A 22,018-nucleotide genomic window follows, 5' to 3' on the forward strand; every position below is an offset into this window, starting at 1 on the left:
CAAGCTCCTGTTATTTTGTGTTTTTTCTGTCTTTTATAACTTAATCTAATCTTAACTGGTATACCAGCTCTTCCCAAAACAGTAACAAAAAGATGGTGGGAACCACGTTGGTAGAGCAATGACAGTGAATATTTTGGTAGACACGGTAAGTCACTTTTATATTTAGGTAGTGATTAAATTTTACTTATTGTTACCTTGTTTTTTATGAGCTGTGTTCTAAAATCTTTTAAGTGTGCAAACAAATATTTAATCTTCAAAATGTCTGCAAACAAACATTTTGAGAACCACTTTAGTAAGGAAAGAGGATAATCATCCCTGTACTACATGTGTGTTTCCTTCCGCCTGTCTCCTATCATACATTTAAATGTTGCCTTAGGAGCACAGGGCCATGGGTATCCTCTGACTTTTGACCTTATAAAGGCTACTCTTAACGTACTCACTATGACTAAACTAGAGCTTTGGAGTAAAAATGTGAAGCAGGTTCCAGCCCCTGTATGACTGTAAAAAGCAGTGAATATTTTTGAACATATTGTAAGACACTAGTATGCTGCAGTAGTGATTATGTTGTAATATTTTTCCTGGATGGATTTTCCATCTCTGTGAATTACTTTTACTGGAGCCCACTCAGTTCCCCTGAGCATTAGAAATCTGTATAGTTTTCTGTATAGAACCACTCTAAATTGTTGTTCAAGAGCCATGAGATTCCTTTCCCTATAAGCATCATACATACTGTGGAGAAGCGTGCTGAGGCACTGGACAGCCCATTAAGTAAGGTCAGGGATGGGAGAATCAAGGGCTAGGATGGTGTCATTTTTATTTTTTCCTATTTGTTCATGTACTTTGAACTATTTAGCAGTGGAGGGAATCTATGGAGACATTCAGTAGGCTGCAAATTACTAAAAGTAGCTCACAGATATGATTTTCAGCAGCCCTCTTTTTTTAAAAAAAAAAAGAAATTTAAAATTGAATTTTATTGGCTTATAAAAGTTAACATACATTCATTGTAGACATATTTGGAAGTTGTGAATAACCCAAAGATCAAAAATGTCACCACCCAAGATAGCACCACTCGTAGTAGCTAATATTTTGCTATGAATACTTCTAGCCTTTTTATCTAAAAATATACGTGTAACCCAGATGTCAACTGGGCTTAGCTACCTTTAGAAGAAAGAGCTGGTTAAATTGGACACAAGCACCAATTCTACATTTGTAAATACAGATTCCCATCTGCCCTCCAACCCCCTCCAAACATTCTCAGATTTCTCAGCCCCATCAGTCCTACAGATGACTGCAGCCCCAGTCAACATCAAAGACACTATCAAGAGAGTGAAAAGATAAAAGGATAAAAGAAAATATGTGGAAATCATTTATCTGAGAAGTGTTTAATATACAGAATATATAAAGAACGCCTATAACACAACAACAAAAAGACAAACAACCCAATTGAAAAATGGACAAAGAACTTGAATGGACATTTTTCTAAAGAAGATATACAAATGTACAAAAGATATACACATGAAAAGATACTAACAATTATTAGTCATTAGGGAAATCCAAGTCAAACCCAATTCAGACCTTCCAGGATGGATGGCTATAATAATAACCTTTTTGAGTTTTTTTTTAATAATAACTTTTTAAAAATGGAAAATAAAAGTGTTGGTGAAGATGTGGAGAAAATGGAATGCTTGTAATCGTTGGTGGGAATGTAAAATGGTGCAGCCACTGTAGAAAACAGTTTGGCTATTCCTCAAAAAGTTAAATATATAATTAACATATGGTCTAGCAATTCCAATCCTAGCTATATATCCAAAAAGACTGACAACAGAGACTCAAGTAGATACAGGTTTATCAGCTGATTTATGTATTTTTAAGTACATCTTGGAAACTGTATTTTTCCTACAAAATGGCACATTTCATGGATGTTTTCAATTTCATTAGGCTAGAGAGGATATACTACTTTTATTTAGTATTGATTGAATCCCTTCAATATCTACGATATCTCCTTTCTCATTCACGTGTATTGGCAGATTTGTTATTTTGTGAAATTACAATTGGCCAAATTCCGTTTGTTTAATTGGCCACTTTAAGAAACTACTCTGAGATTTTTACTTATCGTTTCCCTTTTTCCTTTTTATTAATTTCCTTTCTTTATTAATTTCTTAGTCCAGCTTCTTTTATATGTTCATGTTCTAGTCATTTAAAAATTCTTAGGTAAAATACTTTGTTCATTTATTTGAAAACGTTTTGTCAGATAACAAAAGTACTGACTATTTCTCTAAGGACAGTTTTGGCATCAGTATCCCAGAAATTTTCACGAGTAATATTTGCACCAGCATTCATAACGAACAGGCTGAATAATGTAAGGTTTACCAATACGGGCTGTGGAGGCAGACTGGCAATATTCAAATTCTAACCTGAGCCTCTGTCCTGTGAGTTTTGGTAAATTGGTTCATCTCTCTGTCTTAGTTTCTCTCCTGTAAAATGGGGCTATGTGTAATATTCACTTCAAAGAGTCATTTTCAAGAGTAAGTTAATTCATGTAAAGCACTAGAAGAGTTCTCAGGGCTCATGCACTCAATAATCATTCCTTATTGTTATTTGATATGTAATCTGCAATGTCTGTTTTAATTTTCTCTTTGACTAAGATCCAAAACTTGAATTTTTATTTATTCTTTTGTCATTAATTCCTAGTGTTATTTTTATTATAATAAGAGTATATCGCTGTTTTAGTTTCTCCTGTGTTCAAATCTATTGAGGCACACCCTGTGGAGTGATATGCTATCAACTCTTATAAATGGTTCCTAGAAAGAGTTTGCATTCTCTGTAAGGTACAAAATTCAATACACATGTACCAAAACAGCCTCATCCATCAGTGTCTTATTTTTTGTACCTTTGCTTACCCAATCTGAAGTTTTCAACTATTATTATTATTTTATCAATTTATCTTTTTACTTCTTTTTAGAACCTCCTTGACCTGGAATAATAAAAGAAATTGAGGAAAACTAATGCTCTTTCATCTAACCATAGGTTGGCAAACTGAGTTCTGCAGGCCCCATGTATGCTGTATCACACATTCATTCATTCACTGTCTAGGGCTACTATCCCACTGCAACTGCAGAGGTGAGTAGTTATAACAGAGATTATATGGCCCACAAATCTGAAAGTATTTACTATCTGGGTCTTGACAGAAAAAGTTTGCCACCCCTTTGTCAAAGCAATCTGCGTTTTATTTGTCCAGGTTAACATCTGCTCCTTGGCTATTTGTTTATTTAAGTTTAATTTATTTCTTTTCAGTAACTTAACAACAGAAAATTACAACATATGTTTTTGCTTAGAATACCATGTATTTCAGATAACCCTACTTTCTCTAAGCACATTCAAACATATATATGCATATAGAGTATCTCCTCAAAATTTGTCATTGTTTTTCCAAGTTGAAAACAAACTCTACAAATTGTTTTCTCAGTCAATATCACACCATGATCATCCATCCAGATCACTGAATATAGGATCTAATTAAGTCTTTTTGATTGCTGCAAAATAGTGCATGTGTAGATACCTAACAATTTCTATAGTGGCGGCATCATTTTACATTCTCACCAGCAATGTACAAGGATTCTAATTTCTACACATTCTCACCAACACTTTTTATTTTCTGTTTATTAATAATTATTATTAAAGTCATATTAAGAGGTATGAATGGGTTTGATTTGCATTTACCTAATGGTTAATAATGTTTAGCATTTTTTATGTGTTTATTGGCCATTTGTATACCTCCTTTGGAGAAATGTCTTACTCAAGTCCTTGGCCCATTTAAAATTGGGTAGTTTTTTTCTTGTGGAGTTATAGAGTTCTTTATATATTCTGTATATTTAATTTTGTCAGATATATGATTTGCAAATATTTTTTTCTCATTCTATGAGTTGTCTTTTCACTGTCTTGATAGTGTCTGCTATGGTCTGAATGTTTATGTCTCCCCAAAATTCATATGTTGAAATCCTAACCTCCAAAAGTGATGGCATTAATAAGTAGGGCCTTTAGGAGCTATGTCATAAAGGTGAAGTCCTCATGAGTGGGAGTAATGCTCTTATAAAAGAGACCCCACAGAGCTTCCTAACCCCTACACCATGTGAGGACACACTAGAAGCATACACCTAGAAGAGGACCTTTGTTGACCCTGCCAACACCCTGACCTCAGACTTCCAGTTCCTAGAATGGTGAGAAATAAAGTTCTGTTGTTTATAAACTACCTAGCCTGTGATATTTTGTTATAGTAAGCTGAATGAACTTGATAGTGTCTTGATGCAAAAATGTTCTTAATTTTAATGAAACCCAATTTGTCTATGTCTGCTTTTGTTGCCTGTACTTTTGGTGTCATATTTAAGAAACTATTGCCAAATCCACGGTCATGAAGATTTGTCCCTATATTTTCCTCTAAGAATTTTATAATTTTAACTTTTAACTTCAAGTCTTTGATCCATTTTGATTTAGTTTTGTATATGGTGTAAGGTGGCTTCATTGTTTTGCATGTGAATATCCAATTTTGCCAGGACCATTGTTGAAGAGACAGTTCTTTCCGCAGTGAGTGGTCCTTGCACCCTTGCTGAAAATCAACTGACCATAAATATGCGGCTTTATTTCTGGGCTATCACTTACTCCGCTGGCCTGTGTGTCTAACTTTATGTCAGTAACATACTATTTTAATGACTATAGCTTTGTAGTAAATGTTGAAATAAAAAGTGTGAGTCAACCAACTTTGTTCTTTTCAAGACTGGGTGTTCTGGGTCCCTTGAAATTCCATACAAAATTTAGGATGGTTTTCCATTTCTGCAAAAAATACTGTTGGGATTTTTGTAGGTATTGCCTTGAATCTGTATATCATCACTTTGGGCAGTATTTTCATCTTACCAATACTAAGTCTTCCAATCCAAGAATATGAATGTATTTCCATTTATTAAGTCTTCTTTAACTTCTTTTCAGCAATGTTTTATAGTATTCAGTGTATAAGTCTTATGTCTCCTTGGCTAAATTTATGTCTAAGGATTTTATTGTTTGATACAATTATAAATGGAATTTTTCTATTATTTTATTTTAGAAATGTGTCTTTTAATTATCATGTAGTTTGAAGTTTTTATTGACTATATTTAGAAGGCATTGTTCTTCAAAAGGGGAATTTAAGCCATCACACGTACTGTAATAACTTACACATTTTATCTTGCTTATAGTGTTCTTTACTTTTATTTATTTAACAATTCCCAGGGTTGGAACTCAGTACTGTATAAAACGAGCTCCATTCTTGCTCTGCTGATGCTGTTTCCAGCAAGAGAGATAGAAAGCTTCCTAGTCTTCCTTTTCTTACCCCTCTTTTGTCATATGGACCAAGTGGTTGTGCTTTTTTGATTGCCATTGTGATTTTGAATTTATATATTTTGATTTTATACTAGCATGGAATAATATCTATCTTCTTTATTTATCATGTCAAGAATATGTACTTATCTATATGTATTATAAGTTAAGCATATATATATATATTTATTTTACTGCATCACCAACTTCCTAGTTGTTGTGATAAAAATCTATTATTTTATATCAAGTTTACTATACTTCCTTTCATACATGAGTTCTCTTTTAAGAATTAGTTCTGCCATTATATTTAGTTTCACAACCATACTAAAAATAACAACTTTAACTCTGTTTAAATAGTTTTGTGACTCACTACTATTTCTTTGATTTCTTCTTTCAAAAATTTACTCATATTTTTGTGAGAATTATTCTTTTTTCAGGAAGCATATCTAATTGGCATATGTTTTGGGTTCTTACTCATGTAAGACTATATATCTGTGCCTTGGAGATAAATGACAGCTTGGCTGAGCACAGATATTTTATGGCATAATATTTTCTCTCGAACACTAATTTCTGTAATTTAGTGTGTGGAAGAGGCTTTTGATGCCAAAATGAAGTTCTTCTTTTTCTGTTTATCTCTCGATAGTTGCAGTATTTTTATTCAGTATCTGAATTTCATACATTTCCTTCATGTAGGGCCAGTGCCTCTTACCATTAACCTTGCATTTGTTTAGTAAGCCTTAAAGATTCAAACGATCTAGGCTTTTTTATTCTGGTCTGAGAAACTATCTTCCATTATGTGCTAATTAATGCTTCAGTTTTTTCTGGTTTCTTTTGTTTTTCTCATATCTAGATTGTGTGTGAGTGAATATGTGTATAATTTCCAGTTTTGTCCTGGATTAATTCTGGAGAATTTAATCTTATTTTCTAATGATCTCTTTGTTTTTTTCCTGGATTCAATCTCCTGATTATTGCTGCTTTTTAGATTCCTGTGTGTTTTATCCATAGGTAAATTTTCCTAATATCAGATCAGTAAATCTTATAAATGCCTTTCATAGATTCTATGTTATAAACACATATGAGAGATTTCTAATATCTTATTTTGTAGCTTATTCCCATGTTTATTGGAATACTCTGATTTATAGAGGAATATTTTCTCTGATTTCTCAAATTGGTCTTTTTATTTTCAATTGCTGTATCTTACCTTATATTTAATGATGTTTTGGCTTGCTCACCACAGAGAGTTTTAGGCTTATTTCTGAGGGGAGGTGAGAAGGGACTGGTGATGAGATTGTATGGAAAGTTTTTATGTCTCTCAAGCTCAGACAAAGTGAGAAGGGGTGAATATTGATTTATCCTAGTTTAAACTTGCTGGATCATAGGTATAATAGCTTGGGCAGAATAGCATGGGGCCGATGACTAGGGACAGTTTTTGCAGGAAGATTTAATATAGATATCTTTTTTCCCTCTAAGTTATTGTGCCAACTGAAAATTAGTAAACATTCTTTAATTGCTCCCTCTAAGTTGAGGCAATGGCTTCTAGCATGTTTCCCCATTCCAGGGAAAAGTCAGGTGCAAGAACTCCCTTAAGGTCCCCACTCTGTGTGCACTTTAACACTTACATTTCCCAGAGCTGCTGTTACCTTTAATATTTATCCTCCCAAACCCTGCCCCAGGATCCTCTAATCAGCTATACACCCGCTAACCTGTTAAGGATGTTTGCATAGTTCAACCAGCATTTTTCCTTTTATTTGGCAAGCTGGTCCTTTTTATTCAGTGAATATCTTTCGCATGTACTACCTTCAGCAGAAGCATGGTGCCCTCTCCTAGTTTTAATACAGGTACACATTGTGCCTTCTTTTTTTAGATTCCTTGGTCAAATGCCTATGTTGTTCAAGCTACCATCTCTACCCAAAAGTCCTATTGCTTACTTTTTGAAGTACATATGTCAGTAGTCTGGTTTGTATATCTTAGACTGGGTGGAAGGTTGGCATTGCTGTTCTGCAACTCACATTCCAAAGATAGTGCTCCCAACTCACCCTTTATTACATGAATAATTAACTGTTGATCCAAACTGCGTATCTGTGTTTATATAAACCATGCCATTGAAGGGTTCTGGAGGTTTTCCACATGATTTTCCTACAGAAAAGAAGCAGAATTCGGGATGAGGTGTACAGTTCAATTTACATTTGTTTTTAAGATTCAGACTGGAGTGCAGCATACTGAACAGCCTGTATACTTCTGATTGTTCTACAGAATTGACCACTTTGAGGAAACTCACCATACAAGTAGCTATAGGGCACCTGCTTTTAAAACGACCAGTGAGCATCACCCAATAAAGGTCATTTGTGGTTTTCCATCCCATCAGCCTAAATCAAAGGCCTTAAATTTGGGATTTTCCTCCTATCTTAGTTAGCCAAGCACAATTCACTGTGACCCACATAATTTTCTTGTGCCCCTGTTTTATTCATTTCATGGTTTTAGCCACCAAGTGTAACCTCCAGTGAATGGAAATTTTTTCTCCAATTCCTCTTGTGAGAGCCATTCCTATGAAATGAATATCTAGTCAAGGTGTAGAAATGCAAGGCAATAAGAAGGGATGACTTACAAGTCCACCCTCCATTTAAATATCTTGGGCAAACTTAGATGCCTCACCTTCAAAATTTGAACAAATTAAATCAGATCTCACAGATTCTTTGATATACATAAATTGGCTCCCAGGAAGGGGTTACTCATATCTCTAAATATCTTGGCACTTGACGAGACCAAGTTTTCTAAGCAGGTGATAGAGAACATATTTTCAAAATACCCAAGGAAGCATTCATAATTCAAAGATGTCCCAACTGGAAACTCAGACTCATCAGTCAGGATTGTAGGCTTTGTAAATGGAAACTGTTTAGGGGCTTTACAATACTTGAAGACCAAAACCACAGAAATATCAAAGTAAGCAGAGAGACTTCCACCCTATCTCCTCTTTCTCTCCAACTGAGCTGATAGATGGGATCACAGAAACAGAGACATAATAATGGCAAAAGAGTTTCTTCCCCTAAGGTAACCCCTGAAGTTACCTTAGGATGGTGCTTTACAATAGCATCTACCCATCAGGAAATTTTTACTGCTTGGAAGACTATTCACCTTTTTGGCCTTTCTGTTCAGAGCAAGAGTTTTAGTCAATAGTTTCACATGCCAGGCCTTCTATCAGGGTGCCTTTATCTAGAGTTAAGTTAACCATTACATCCTCATTTACTGGTGTTAACATACTCACGTATATTAAGACATATTTACTGTCTCTTTTCACTTATTCCTCCCTACCTCAGTCTCAGGATGCCTACCATAAGCTGCTTCTCTGGTACTAAATAGCAGTCACCACTTGTAGTGGGTGAATGATGTCCCCTGCAAAGATACAACCATCTAAAACATTAGAATGGGAACTCATTTGGAATAAAGGTCATTTCAGATACAATTAAGGTAATGATCTTGAGATGAAATTATCCTGGATTACCAGAGTGAACCCTAACTCCAGTGACTGCTGATGTCCTTTTATTTTTTTGCTTTTATTTTTTTTTATTGGAGGATAATTGCTTTACAATGTTGTGTTCGTTTCTGATGTACAACAAAATGAATCAGCTATACGTATACATATATCCCCTTCCTCTTGCACCTCCCTCCCAACCTCCATCCCACTCATCTAGAGCATCACAGAGCGCCTCATCCCACCTCATCACAGAGCACCAAGCTGAGCTCCCTGTGCTTTTAAGAGAGAGGAAGTGGAGATTTGAGACACAGAGATATTGGAGAGAAGGCCATGTGAAGACAGAGGCAGGGATTTAAGTGATGTGTCCACAAGCCAAGTAATGCTAGGAGCCACCAGAAGCTGCAAGAAGGATCCTCCTTTTAGAGCCATAGGAGAGAGTGCAGCCCTAACAACACCTTGATTTCAGACTTCCAGCCCCTAGATCTGTGAGAGAACTAATTTCTGTTATTTTAAGCTACCTAGTTCATGGTTTATGGCGGCCCTAGGATACTAATAGACCATTCTTCTCATTCTGATGCAGATATTCAAGGACAAGGACAAAACAGACTAAGCATTCAGTAGCTTCCTCTAAGAAGCTAGGTCTTCTTTATGAGAGGGTATACTGTGTGCTGCATAATTTGAAATAGAGTCTGAACTCAACTATCTCCTCTTTGGTGGCGACTGCTTCTATTTGCCCATTCAATAAGCCTGGCTGGGGACCTAGGCAACTGCATTTAAAGAAATCTCACTGGATTCTGATACCTACTATCCAGTTGGAGGGTGAGGAAGATCAAGGAAAGGTTAAATGCCTCTCATCATGTGTAGCCTTTTCTCACTGGATTGCTCTTCTATCTTAGGGCTCCCCTGCCAATGATGTGGTATTCCAAGGTTGGTGCCACACCCCCACTCTACCCCAGCTTCCATTCTTCTCTTGCCCCACTCTCCTCACCACGCCACCAGCAAGTAGAATGATTAGCATCTTACCTAGTTAAACATCTTGGCACTGCTGGAAATATCTGTTTTAGCTATGGCATGTAATTTCGACACTTCCACTTATGACAAAGTTAAACTCACAAGAAAACACCATATCTCATTATAGAAATATAAAGGATGTGGTCCAGGTGTTCTGAACCCATTTAGGGTATATAGGGGTGGGCACTGACCAACAGGACCAGAAAGTTCACAGTGAGGGTCAGGGATGCTCCAAACCTCATTCCCTTGACTGTCACTTGTGCAGTGGATGGTGCTCTCCCTAAAGAGATTGAAAGTCATCCCTCTATCTGGGTGGGGGTCACATGTGCAAGATATTTCTTTTCCACAGGAAATGCCTCCCAGAGAAGTTCCTGTGTGGTTCCCATTAAGGATAGCCAGCAGATTTGGACAAAAGATTTCTAAAAGAGCTAAAAGTTACATTAAAATGCTTAAATTTTCATCTGGGTCAATTTCACAATTGTGGGATTCTGTGACTGTGTTGCCAGTTCAACAACAATTAAACTCTTAGGGAGAGTACAAACTACAATATAAATATATTAGGACACTGCTGAGATGCAGCTAAATGAAGTTACATCAAAATCAATTTTTATTATAAAAGTCTAAAAGGGACTTAAGCATCCTGAACTCTTCAGCGAGTTAAGCCTTCTGGATAATTGAGGCTTAAATAAACAAAAATCTTCTTAACCACATCCATTTAACAAGGAAATTATCCATTATTTCACCAAGGTTTTTTTTCTTTTTTTTTGAGCACCTACTATACAGCAAGTACTATTTTAAGCACAAAATAGGTGACATCTTTTAACATCAAGGATCTTCATCCTAGAGAATTTTTTCCAAATATATTTCAAATATATACATTTACTATTTGTCTATCCATGATTTAATCTTTTCTTGATACCTTGAGGCTGTTATTCTCAAAAGCAAAATGAATGGTTACAGAAATGCTGCCACAGTGAAATGAAACATCTCCATACTCCAGTGCGTGCTCCAAAGGCTCAAAAATGTTTTGACTTTTAAGATACTTATAGGTTTTACAGTTTGTTTTTATCATTGAAGAAACACACATTTCTTCTTTTGAGCGTTATGTATTTAGAGATGCTCCTTTCCCCTTCTGATCTGATCTGTATTTAGGAAGAGGATACTGCAGCTTGAAAGAATTATGGATAAACTAACTAGTCAAAGGGTGGAATAGCTTAACCAATGTTTACACTCTATTAAGTGATTTTAGGTATATCCTTGAGTTCATGGGAGTAATTTTCTTTCTTTCTTTCTTTCTTTTCTTCCTTCCTTCCTTCCTTCCTTCCTTCCTTCCTTTCTTCCTTCCTTCCTTCCTTCCTTCCTTTCTTTCTTTCTTTTTTTCTTTCTTTCTTTCTTTCTCTCTTTCTTTCTTTCTTTCTTTCTTTCTTTCTTTCTTTCTTTCTTTCTTTCTTTCTTTCGTGTTTCTTAATTACATTAAGATTTTCAAATAGCTGACTTTCAAACATGAAAGATGTAACTATGGTTTCACTATATAAATCAGTACAATATATTCAAATAATATTAAAGCAAAGTATTCATTTGAAAAAATAAATATATATCTTTCAGTCATTACAATCAGAAGATGAAGCAACATCCTGGTGATTTAGTGAAGAAATAAATGTACAGATTGGATATATTAGTAGTGTTTCTCTATTTAACAGGTTACATTTCTGTCATGAAAAAAGAAAAAGCTCCCTAATCCCACTTCCCTTTGCAGCTGTAGTCCCTTTTCTCTACCCCCTTTACATTAGAAGTCCTCTAAGATGTTGTCTATGGTCTGTCCTTCCTCCCCTTCATTATCCCTTGAACTCATTCCAATCGGGCATTTGCCCCCACAACTCTACTGAACTGCTTTTATCGAGGTCATTCATTACCTCCAAGTCGCTAAACCCAATGATAATTTTCTGTCCTCATATTATTTGACCTCTCTGAAAAATATAACGCAGTTTCTGAGACTCATCTCCTTAAACAAAGTTCTCCACTTGTCTTCCAAGATACCTCATCCTCCTGATTTTTCTCTCAACACACTGGCTGCTTCTTCTTAATCTCCTTTTCTGATTCCTTCTAATCTTTCCAACATCTTAATGTTGAATTTACAAGGTTCAGGCCATGCATCTATTCTCTGGCCCCATTCACTCTCTGGGTGATCTCACTTAATCTCTATTTTAAACTCTATATCTAAACCATCAGCAAATCCTGTCATTTCTACCTTCAGAATATATCCAGAATTTGAATACTGCTTATCACTTCTCTCAGTGTTATCCTGGGCCAACATCTCTGGTTAGATTTTTGCAATAGCCTCCCAGCTTGTATCCTCAGCTCTACCCTCAGATTTTCTTGGCTACAGGTATCTTTTCGGCCTTCAGTTGCTTTCTCAATTGAGAGTGCTGATACCACTGCTACCTCATTTCCTGACAACACTGGCTGTGTCAGCACCCCCAAGGGTGAGATGGGCTTCTGCACAGCCTGTGCTGTACCACTGCAGTGGAGGTCACAGTAGTTCTAAATCGAAGCCAAAGTGACTGGATCCATGTCCACTCTGGCTCTTTCTATCACTTCCTGGCTTAGGTGGAGTACCAGGCAACAGATCATGGGCTCTAGTGTCCCCAGAGTCTGATCAGGGAGAGAAATAATACAACATGAAATCCAAGGACTTAATAGCCTTGGAATAAACAGAAGATGAGAGACAGGAAAGACCGAGCAGATAAGTTGCTCGTTCTTTCTCTTCTAATGGTCAGTTCTGGTTCCACAGAATCTCTCTGGAGATGTCCTATATGGCCAAACAACCAGCCGTCTTTCTTGTGAAGCTTATGGCCACTTCAATAACACAATCTCTTTTATTTATCTGCTTTTCTTTCCTCTCCACCTCCCTTTTTGTTTTCCTTCACCTTTGCTGCCCTGGGACTATACCCTCCAGTAGAGCATTATAACTCAAACTTTGTCTCTGGCACTGTTTTTTGGGGAATCTCAGTCTAAGATACATCCTTTCAACTCAGCTCTCTCTAGAGTAGCCAGAGTGAAATCATTAAAAGTAAGTTAGAGGGGCTTCCCTGGTGGCACAGTGGTTGAGAGTTCGCCTGCCGATGCAGGGGATGCGGGTTCGTGCCCCGGTCCGGGAAGATCCCACATGCCGCGGAGCAGCTGGGCCCGTGAGCCATGGCCGCTGAGCCTGCGCATCCGGAGCCTGTGCTCCGCAACGGGAGAGGCCACAACAGCGAGAGGCCCACGTACCGCAAAAAAAAAAAAGTTAGATCATGTTACTTTTCTACTCATAATACTCCAATGGCTTTTCATCTTGCTTAGAGTGAAAACCTAAATTCTTACAGAGTATAGAGTTATTCTCTTTTATTGCTCTTGCATACTTCCGTATTTGCTCACTGAACATCAGCCATATTGACTTCTGAGAAATGTCAGGAGCAGGCTTTTCAAAGAAAATGCCAGGAACACTTCTGCCTTGGACCTTTGTAGTTTCTGCTCCATCTGCATGGAAAGTTCTTCCTCTATCTTTGCACATTGGTAATCAATCAATTTTCATCAATGCTCAAATGTTATTTTCTCTTTTTCTTCCTAATCATTTTATTTTAAATGGAAACAATTTTTTTCTGGAATTCCTTTTTCCCATTTACACAACTATTTTTTGCATTACCCTGTTTTTTTCTTAATAACACTTAGTATTATTTGAAATTGTCTATTTATGTGTTTGTTTGTTTACTTCATATACATATATATATATATATATATATATATATATATATATATATAGCCTTTCTCCCTGCACAAGAATATAAACAACATTGGAGCAGGGACCTAGTCTGTCTTGTTTACAGGCATATTCCTAGTATCTAGAAGACTGGTTGGCACATAGTAGTTACTCAAAAAAAAATCTGTTGAAAGAATGTGTATATGATGGATTGATGATTGAAGAAAGGATAAAAAAAGCTGAAGTGTGACTATCATTTTTGAGAAGGAAAAAGGGAACATTTGACAAAGCTTCAGGCCATAAATTTCTCCCCATCTGTGAAGCATTTCTTCCCATTTATAGCACATAGTACGTTTATAAATATTTATAGAATGACACACAAAGCCCATGATGTTCAGGTTTATTTCCCCAAAAAACATTCTTTGTAACTATTTCAACAATAAATATTTGTATCAAAAACAAAATAAACAGAGGGACAGACATTAGATAATTTCATATGGTAAAATGCAACAAGAAAATGAAAAAAACAAGGAGAAAGATGCAGACCTGAACAGATATTCTTTCTACTTACGTTCACACACAGGAACACTGTTATTCCAAAGGCTTTTCATTCCAACCAAGATACAGTAACTGGCTGAGCTTCCCTTTAACTGGAACCTAAGGAACAAAAAGCAGTAGTGACTGGATGAGCACACCATTTCTCTCTTCCATCCACTGACAGATCTCAGCTACTTCCCTTCTGCTAAAACACAATTTAATGCCTAAGTTAAATCCCAAATGAAAGAAAAAGCTCAGCCCATTTTGTTTCTCAGCTGATAGAGGCTCAGAAACCAAAACATTTTAAAAAATTACTGCTTCCAATGAGGACAAAGCAATGACACCTGTCAAAGCTCAGTAATCAGACTTGCCTGAACTAAAGAAGGTACAAAAAACATAGACAGGCATTTCCTTAGTCTGGTCCTGGACCTTCAGGAGACCATCTTACCCTGACTGCTCTCTAACAAGACCCCATTTGTCATTAGGAGAAACTTTGTCCTCTAATGCAAAGCGTGGCATTTTCCTCTTTCAGTAATCCAGGAGGAAAACAACTCCTGATTTAAGCAAATCAGAGAACATGAGGAAAGATATCAGAGACTGTTCCTTTTGCCAATACATTTGGAATGTTCCTGAATGAGACTTCTGACATATCTGGATTACTGAAGAGTAAAGCCAAATTATCTAGGAAAAATAAGAAACAGTGAGGAGACAGGATTCCTTGGAGTACAATCATCCTAAAACATCTGGTTTATTGTCAGACCAGTGGCTCCTGAATTGCCTCTGGGCCTTTATTGGGTGACTGGTAATTGATGCTTGTCAAGAGTCCTTGGAATATACTGAGAACAACTGCTCTATTGTCCATGCTTTTTACCTGCCAATGGTGTTGGAACATAACATCAAGATCATTGAGATTCACACAAAGAGTTAATGATGTTACTTGAAATATGAACAGCAGTCTTCATGCTCTTTCAACACAGCCTAATACTAATTAGATGATATGTAATTATTACAGATTAAAAATACTTCTGCTTACTCTTTTGTTCCTATTCCAAATGCCACTAATGATTGGTTAAAAAATTTCCTGACACAATCCTTGCATGTCATCTCTCTTATAAATAACTTTCTTTCATATATATGTGTATATATATATATATATATATACACACATATATGAGTATATATATATATATATACATATACATATATATATATCGAACTTAACCTCTGGAATATGTATCTCTTCATGCCTACAAATTACTATTTATCCATTTTATCCAAACACTTAATGTTCCACCTAAATATTCAAGTTCTGTTGTTATGTTTCTGCTGTTCAGTATATTTACCACTTTTCCTTTTTAAGCATCTGTTCATGGTCCATCTGGTTCTTACCATACTTCCCAATCACTGTTTGAGATATTAGTCTCTTTTAGTACTTTTTCTCCATTAGTCAGCCTCCTGTTTGGATAAAACCCATTGCCCAGGGCATCAGCATATCAGCATCTGGCAGTGTGGCCCTGGTCTCTTTTCCAGTTCACACTCACCCCTCATCACAAATGAAGGACACTTTTGCCCCAAGGTGGAAATTAAGTGGAAAGAGCACATGTCCATTAGGAAGTTGGTCCAGGAAGTCAGCACATGATTTCACTAGAAAAAAAAAAAAAAAAACAAGAGTAAGACTGCCAAGTAAGGGACAAAGAGATTGATCTGCAAACCAGAAGAGAGTATAGGCACCTGCACATCTGGGAGCTTCCGGGCTCCAGTCTCCCTGGGGCGTACAGTGCAGAGAAGCAGCCCCATTGAGATCATAGCCAGGCTCACAGCTGTAGAACACTTCCTGCCCAGAGGAAAAGTTGTTCTTATGGCTTGGAGTGTGTTTACCATGCAGGACTTCTGGAGGTGGCTGACATACTGGGTAAAGAACAGTAAAGTACCTGTCAGTTATAGGGAAATACCTTTTGCTAAATTCTAACCCTTCCAAGGGGTACAGGTATAACAAAGGAAGTCAAATGATACTCCAATCCCCTTGTTTTACTAATGTGGAAGTTCTGGATAGGGAAGAGAAGTAGCCAAAAACCTCACAGCTAGTACAAGGTAGAGAATTAGAACCCAGTCCTTCCCAGCACAAGTTCTAAAATACATTCATTAGTCCACCAGGCATGCTGTCTCTTCTTCCACTGCTGGCTCTCTAGTATAGAGTCACTAGTACTGGTGGGCTACCCAACTCACATATTTGCTAGAAAGGCAATACAATTTACAGCCTCATCTTTCAGGTAATGAGAAGGTTACCTGAGCCTGAATCTGTAACAGATTTCCCCTTATCTCTTTTTTTTCACACTTCTATGATCAAAGTGTAGTAATTACCCATACTGTATCTGTTTGTCCTCCCAGCTGCCCTCTCATTGGTTGTACAAGGCTGATATGGGTTGGTGGAAAAACTGTAAGCTCCCTCTCTGTCCCTAGTATCAACCACAATATTTACCAATCCACTTCTACAGTCCTTCTTATGCCAGCTATTGTGGCATAAGAAGACAAGACCAGCCATTGAGAACAAAATCCCCTAAATAAGCCAGTCCTTGTAATGAGAGGACACATTTCTTAGAGAATATTCAACTCAAGGTGTGGCTGCCTCCATTCACAGTCCTTTTGGTATGTGCTAGGGGCATTAGAACTCATTTGAACTTCAACTTAACCTGTACCTAATTAAAGATGAATGAAAAATCTGTTTGGCTTTGAGCAAGTTACTTGCACTTTCAATTTCAGATTTCTAATGATAAAATGTAGGAGGTGGACCAAAACAAACTCTAAAGTCTTTGCCACTATTCTGAGGCTATGATATCTTTCTTCATAAGCCAGTTTCTTTCTGTGATAGATGCTGATAAAAGTAGAATTCTATAAAGCAAATTTCTGTCAAGAACCAGAGCATTCAACTTTAGGGGCTGACACACTGCCTTCTATTCCTGGATATGCCACTTAGTAGCACATAATTTAGACAACTTATTTAACCTCTGAAAGACCAAGCTAACTTCACTGTCCTATGGATATAAGGATAGCACTATTTCAAAGGAGTGTTGCAAAGAGTAAACAAGATTATTATACAGCTGACCAGAAAGTCCACATCATTCTTGAATACAACTGAGAGATATTGGAACTGGTACTTTGCCTTGAGAATTCCTCAATATGAGAGTCCCAAATGTCTCCTTCCTTGAATAATTAAACGCTTGCTTCTCAAAATGAAGGCACTTACACACAAGTGCAAACACACATTTTATTAAATTTGTGCTTCCTTGCCCCAAATTTACTCACACTGCTCACCACACATCCTCCCCCGAGAACCGACACTAACCTCCTGATCCTCCTACAACTCACGTCATTTGTAGGCCCCTTCAAAGCCTCAGTCAGACTCACCCCTGGAGCAGCTGGGCAACTCCGGCCCCCACTTGTTTTGGGCCTGGCATTCAACAGTGGAGGGTCCTTTCATGGCAAAGCCGGGCTGACACCTAAACCTCACGCTTTCACGTAAAGAAAATAAGCTTTTGTTCTCAGACATCCTTATTCCATTTTCAATGACTGGAGGCGTGCATTTATTAGGTGCAATGCACTGAGGGGGAGGGCCACTCCAGATGCCAACTTGATTGTCTTCACTGGTGCAATATATTGACGGCTCACCCACGAGGTCAAACAGCTTCTGCCTTCTCTCTCCAAGATTGCAGCGATAGGTCACCACTGTTCCGTATTGAAAGTATTCTCTGTCGGTGCTAATGAAATCTCCATTGGCGATGGCCGGGGGTGGCCCACAAGGAATGCCTGGGAAAAGGGACAGCAAGTTAAAACCTCAGTTTCTTAAAGTTATATCCAATTATGAATTTGGGTAACCAGTTTAAAAAATGATCAAAATGTCACTATTCAGAACACTTCTGCTCTTGTCTAATATTTGCTAATGTACAGACATGTTTTTACACAATCGCAGATTAGATAGCCACAATATTATGACCTCTGCTCTTCTCAATTAATGCTGTTTCAATAAATGTATCCATATATTATTATAGTCCACATACTCCTTTTAAGTGAGAAGTTATATGTTATTTAACTATTTTTAATTCAATTCTTTCTCTGTAGAGGGCATTTGGATTTATTCTATTGGTTATTAATATGGTATAGCATACAATATAGTCTATCAAATAAATAAAACCCAAAAGCTCTGGTACAACTAATAAAAAATAAACACAAATACACAATATTACACACAACAAACATAACAATCACAGATTCAGAAGTAATAAAAATAACTGAATGTGTATCTACTCTATGCTAATAATCTTGAAAATGAGGACATTAGAAATGAAAATATATTTTGCCAATATTGACTCAAGAAAAGGTAGCATATAGAAGTGGCAAAAAATATATCAAAAACACTACTGCTGAAAAGGTATGAAGCACAGATAATCTTATCGACAAATTTAATTTAATATTCAAGTAACAGATAATTTCTAGGCACGTTAAATCATTCCTGAGCACATAAAATATTTCTATCATTTTTGGCATGAATATCAAAGTAGACACTTATTTATTTAATTTTGCTTAAGAAAATATTTAAGATGCATATTTATTGTAGAAAATTTCTAAAATATTAATAAAAATCACCTTTAAGCCCATTATCTAGAAGGAATCACTATTAACTATTTAATGTGCAATCATTAATACACACACACACACACACATATTTTTTTTCTAAAATATCTTTGTCATCTAAGTAATATTTCAGAGTACAAACATACTAACTGATTCCATTTGAAAGTGTTCTCTCTCTTGTCAAATGCATTCCGGCATATTTTAAACTTTTTTTATTAGAACACATTCCGTGTACCTTTATAAGATTATTATTTTGTAGATTATTTCCAGAACATTGTTTGGAAATATGCACAATATTTAGATTCTTTTGAATTTTTCACTATCATAAAATAATAATATAGGCAACATCTGTACATCAACCCTCGCAGAAACCCACGGTGATTTTTTAAAGTCATGAACTGTAGAATTTCTGGATTAAAGGCTTGCGTACAGTTAAGGTTTTTGATACATACTGTGTACTGGCCTGTTAGAAAATTCATTACCACTTATCCTACTATCAGTTGAGTTGGAGAGTGTCGATTTCTTTTTTTTTTTTAACATCTCTATTGGAGTATAATTGCTTTACATTGTTGTGTTAGTTGCTGCTGTATAACAAAGTGAATCAGCTATACGTATACATATATCCCCCTATCCCCTCCCTATTGCGTCTCCCTCCAACCCTCCCTATCCCACCCCTCTAGCTGGTCACAAAGAACCGAGCTGATTTTTTTATATTATCACCAAACCCAGGGTTATATCTTTATGTTCTTTGTTAATTTGCAACTGCTCCTTTCTCTATGTGCCCTGAAGTGTAGAAAGTTCATATTCCAAACAACTCATGGGAAAGATGGCATGTCACTGTCCAGACAAAGAATAAGAGAGCAGGGAGGGCCCACCGCTTGAACAGATGACCTGGGATTAAGAGTGGACAGACAGGAAGGAAGGCACTTTCACTAACCTTGTATTCATTTACTTCACTAAAGAGAACAATCTTCAACCTGGAAGGTGTTCAACCAACAAAAGAAGAATTTGGGTGCTCTTCTAAATGACTTCCAAACTATTACTTAAAATAAATTATACCCTAGGATAAGGAAAAATCAGGAGGAACTAGAAGCTTGGAACATTGTGAGCACCTTTAAGGGTAGGAGTGTTTTCTTCAAATATCAGAAGGATACTATTGCCAAAAGGGATGAAATTTATCCTTTGTAATTCTAGGGGCCAACTGTAGGATTGAGCATGGAATAAATGGGGCTAGAGATTTCAACTCACGTTCACAAATTGGTGGCTCTGAATCCCAGAAGACAGTATTGCCTGAGATAATACATTCAGCAGCTGAGTGACCAATGAGTTGATACCTGAAACCAAAAATGAAAAATAGGCATGCTGTACACATCCCATCAATTTCCTCAGCATGCATACATGCATGGCAAATCTGAAAGGCTACAATCTGAAAGAAGTTCAAGGACTAGCCTAAACTCCACCTGTTTCATCTGACTTTTCTTATTTCTCTTTTTCTATCCTCTCACTGTTGAAAGGAATATTTCCTCTCTAACTCCTCATGGCTCGCTCTGCTTCTTCATTTCTTGGTTTCATTTTGGATTGTACCCAGTACCTAAATAAAACAATACTTTTGTAGACCTGCCTGATAATTTTCTTCTTAAAATCTGTTTTTTCTTATATTATTATTGTTACTTAAGTTTCTTTTTGCATTTTCCTGATATACATAAATATACATATTGTATATTAACACTGCTATGGCATTTTAGTTTAGGCATGTTTCTTGTAAATACAACAAGATTTGTGATGCTTTTGATCCTATTTGGAAACTTTTGTTTTTCAACAGGGATATTAAACCATTCAAATTTACTGAACTAAATGGTATGGTTGATCTTGCTTTTGTCATCACTTCATAATGTTCCTTCATGATGTTCAGTAGTAAGCACATAGCAGTGAATACAGCCGATCTGCCCCAAATATAAGGGGGCTTATTTCTGGTGAATGAGATGGATATAGTCCATGCTATTCCTTTTTCTTCCCTCTCATTTGCTACATGAACCAGATAGGTGAACCTCTTTCAGTTGCTCTAATAATTTGGAAGCTAAATAACCAATTTTTGTTCCTTTGAAATTTCATTTCATGTGTTATATATTGAGTTGGCCAAAAAGTTCGTTCAGGTTTTTCCGCTACATCCTCTGGAAAAACCTAAGCGAACTTTTTGGCCAACCCAATACATACACAACACAGGTATTCAACCCTATTTTCTCAATTTTGGTGTCAAAATATATACAGTCTACCCATCTCCTATGTAATAAAAGTCTAGACTATGATTTTTTTTGCTTTCTTCTATTTTCTAGGTTTATGGATATATTTTATGACTTCAGAAATTGTTACTGGATTATGATTACATTGTCAAGTTTCACTTTTTAACAACTAGTTCTGTCATTGTATAAATTTTATAACTTTGTTGAAAATATTTGAACTTTTTCAAAAATTTGTTTTTCTTTTGTTTGACTTTTGGCAATTTTCTACCTCACCAGCATTTATCATTATCCTTTAAGAAAATACTTATGGATTGCCTGAGTTTATCTTTTTCCTTCTCCCAGGAAGTATGCTTCCTGTAAGGTACACAGGTGTGATTTTTAGGTCCTTGCTTATCCTTTACTGTACATCTGTAGCCTCTAGATGTGAATACTAGCTTAGCTCATTAGAAACTCCATCTTCTGCAATTTAGTGATGTGAAGGATCAATGTGATATCAATACAAATTAATTTCTTTTGCAGCTATTATAGTTTATTAATTTCCTTTCTGCATTCTTGAGGTTTTTTTCATGATCCCTGAAATACAGATGATTACCTAGTGATGGCTAAATATGGGCTTATTGTTTTCCCTTCTGGAATTTTTGTTACATGTAATTTGAATCCCAGTACTCTTTTAGACATATCTTCTCTTTTCTCTTCTTCTGCATCCTTTTCCACTTAATGCTGGGAGAAGTTGATTAATTTATCTTCTTACCCTCTGCTTTAATTTTCTACAATATTCAGTGTGTTTATCACAGAATTTTTCTTTAGTTTGACAATTGTGTTTTTTATTCATATGCAAACATTGTCTATTTCCTAACTAGTTTCACAGAAACAGCGTGCAACTGAATCTTGTTAAAAACGTAAACAGGAGATTTTTCTAAAAGCTTCTCTTATTTCTTAGAAGTAACTCTATTTTGTAAGAGGACAATTCTTCTGATTTTTCAGATTGCTCTTTTCACATTAATTTCCTGTAACATATCATAAGCTCAACGGTTTTCTATTTTA

The 22,018-nt window shown here is 36.3% G+C and overlaps 1 protein-coding gene across 1 annotated transcript in view; it reads right to left on the reverse strand.

The window, feature by feature from the left end:
- Positions 1 to 22,018, reverse strand: part of CR1 (complement C3b/C4b receptor 1 (Knops blood group)) — a 120,981-nt gene that overhangs the window by 40,052 nt on the left and 58,911 nt on the right. The window contains exons 12-17 of the mRNA XM_067711107.1: positions 19,983 to 20,068; positions 17,511 to 17,909; positions 15,837 to 16,013; positions 15,647 to 15,749; positions 14,140 to 14,225; positions 10,021 to 10,248 (exon numbers count right to left, since the gene is read on the reverse strand). Coding sequence (XP_067567208.1) covers positions 10,021 to 10,248; positions 14,140 to 14,225; positions 15,647 to 15,749; positions 15,837 to 16,013; positions 17,511 to 17,909; positions 19,983 to 20,068 — 1,079 coding nt within the window. The remainder of the gene's footprint in view (positions 1 to 10,020; positions 10,249 to 14,139; positions 14,226 to 15,646; positions 15,750 to 15,836; positions 16,014 to 17,510; positions 17,910 to 19,982; positions 20,069 to 22,018) is intronic.

This window comes from Pseudorca crassidens, chromosome 2 (genome assembly GCF_039906515.1).
Source record: "Pseudorca crassidens isolate mPseCra1 chromosome 2, mPseCra1.hap1, whole genome shotgun sequence".
Lineage (NCBI taxonomy): Eukaryota > Metazoa > Chordata > Mammalia > Artiodactyla > Delphinidae > Pseudorca > Pseudorca crassidens.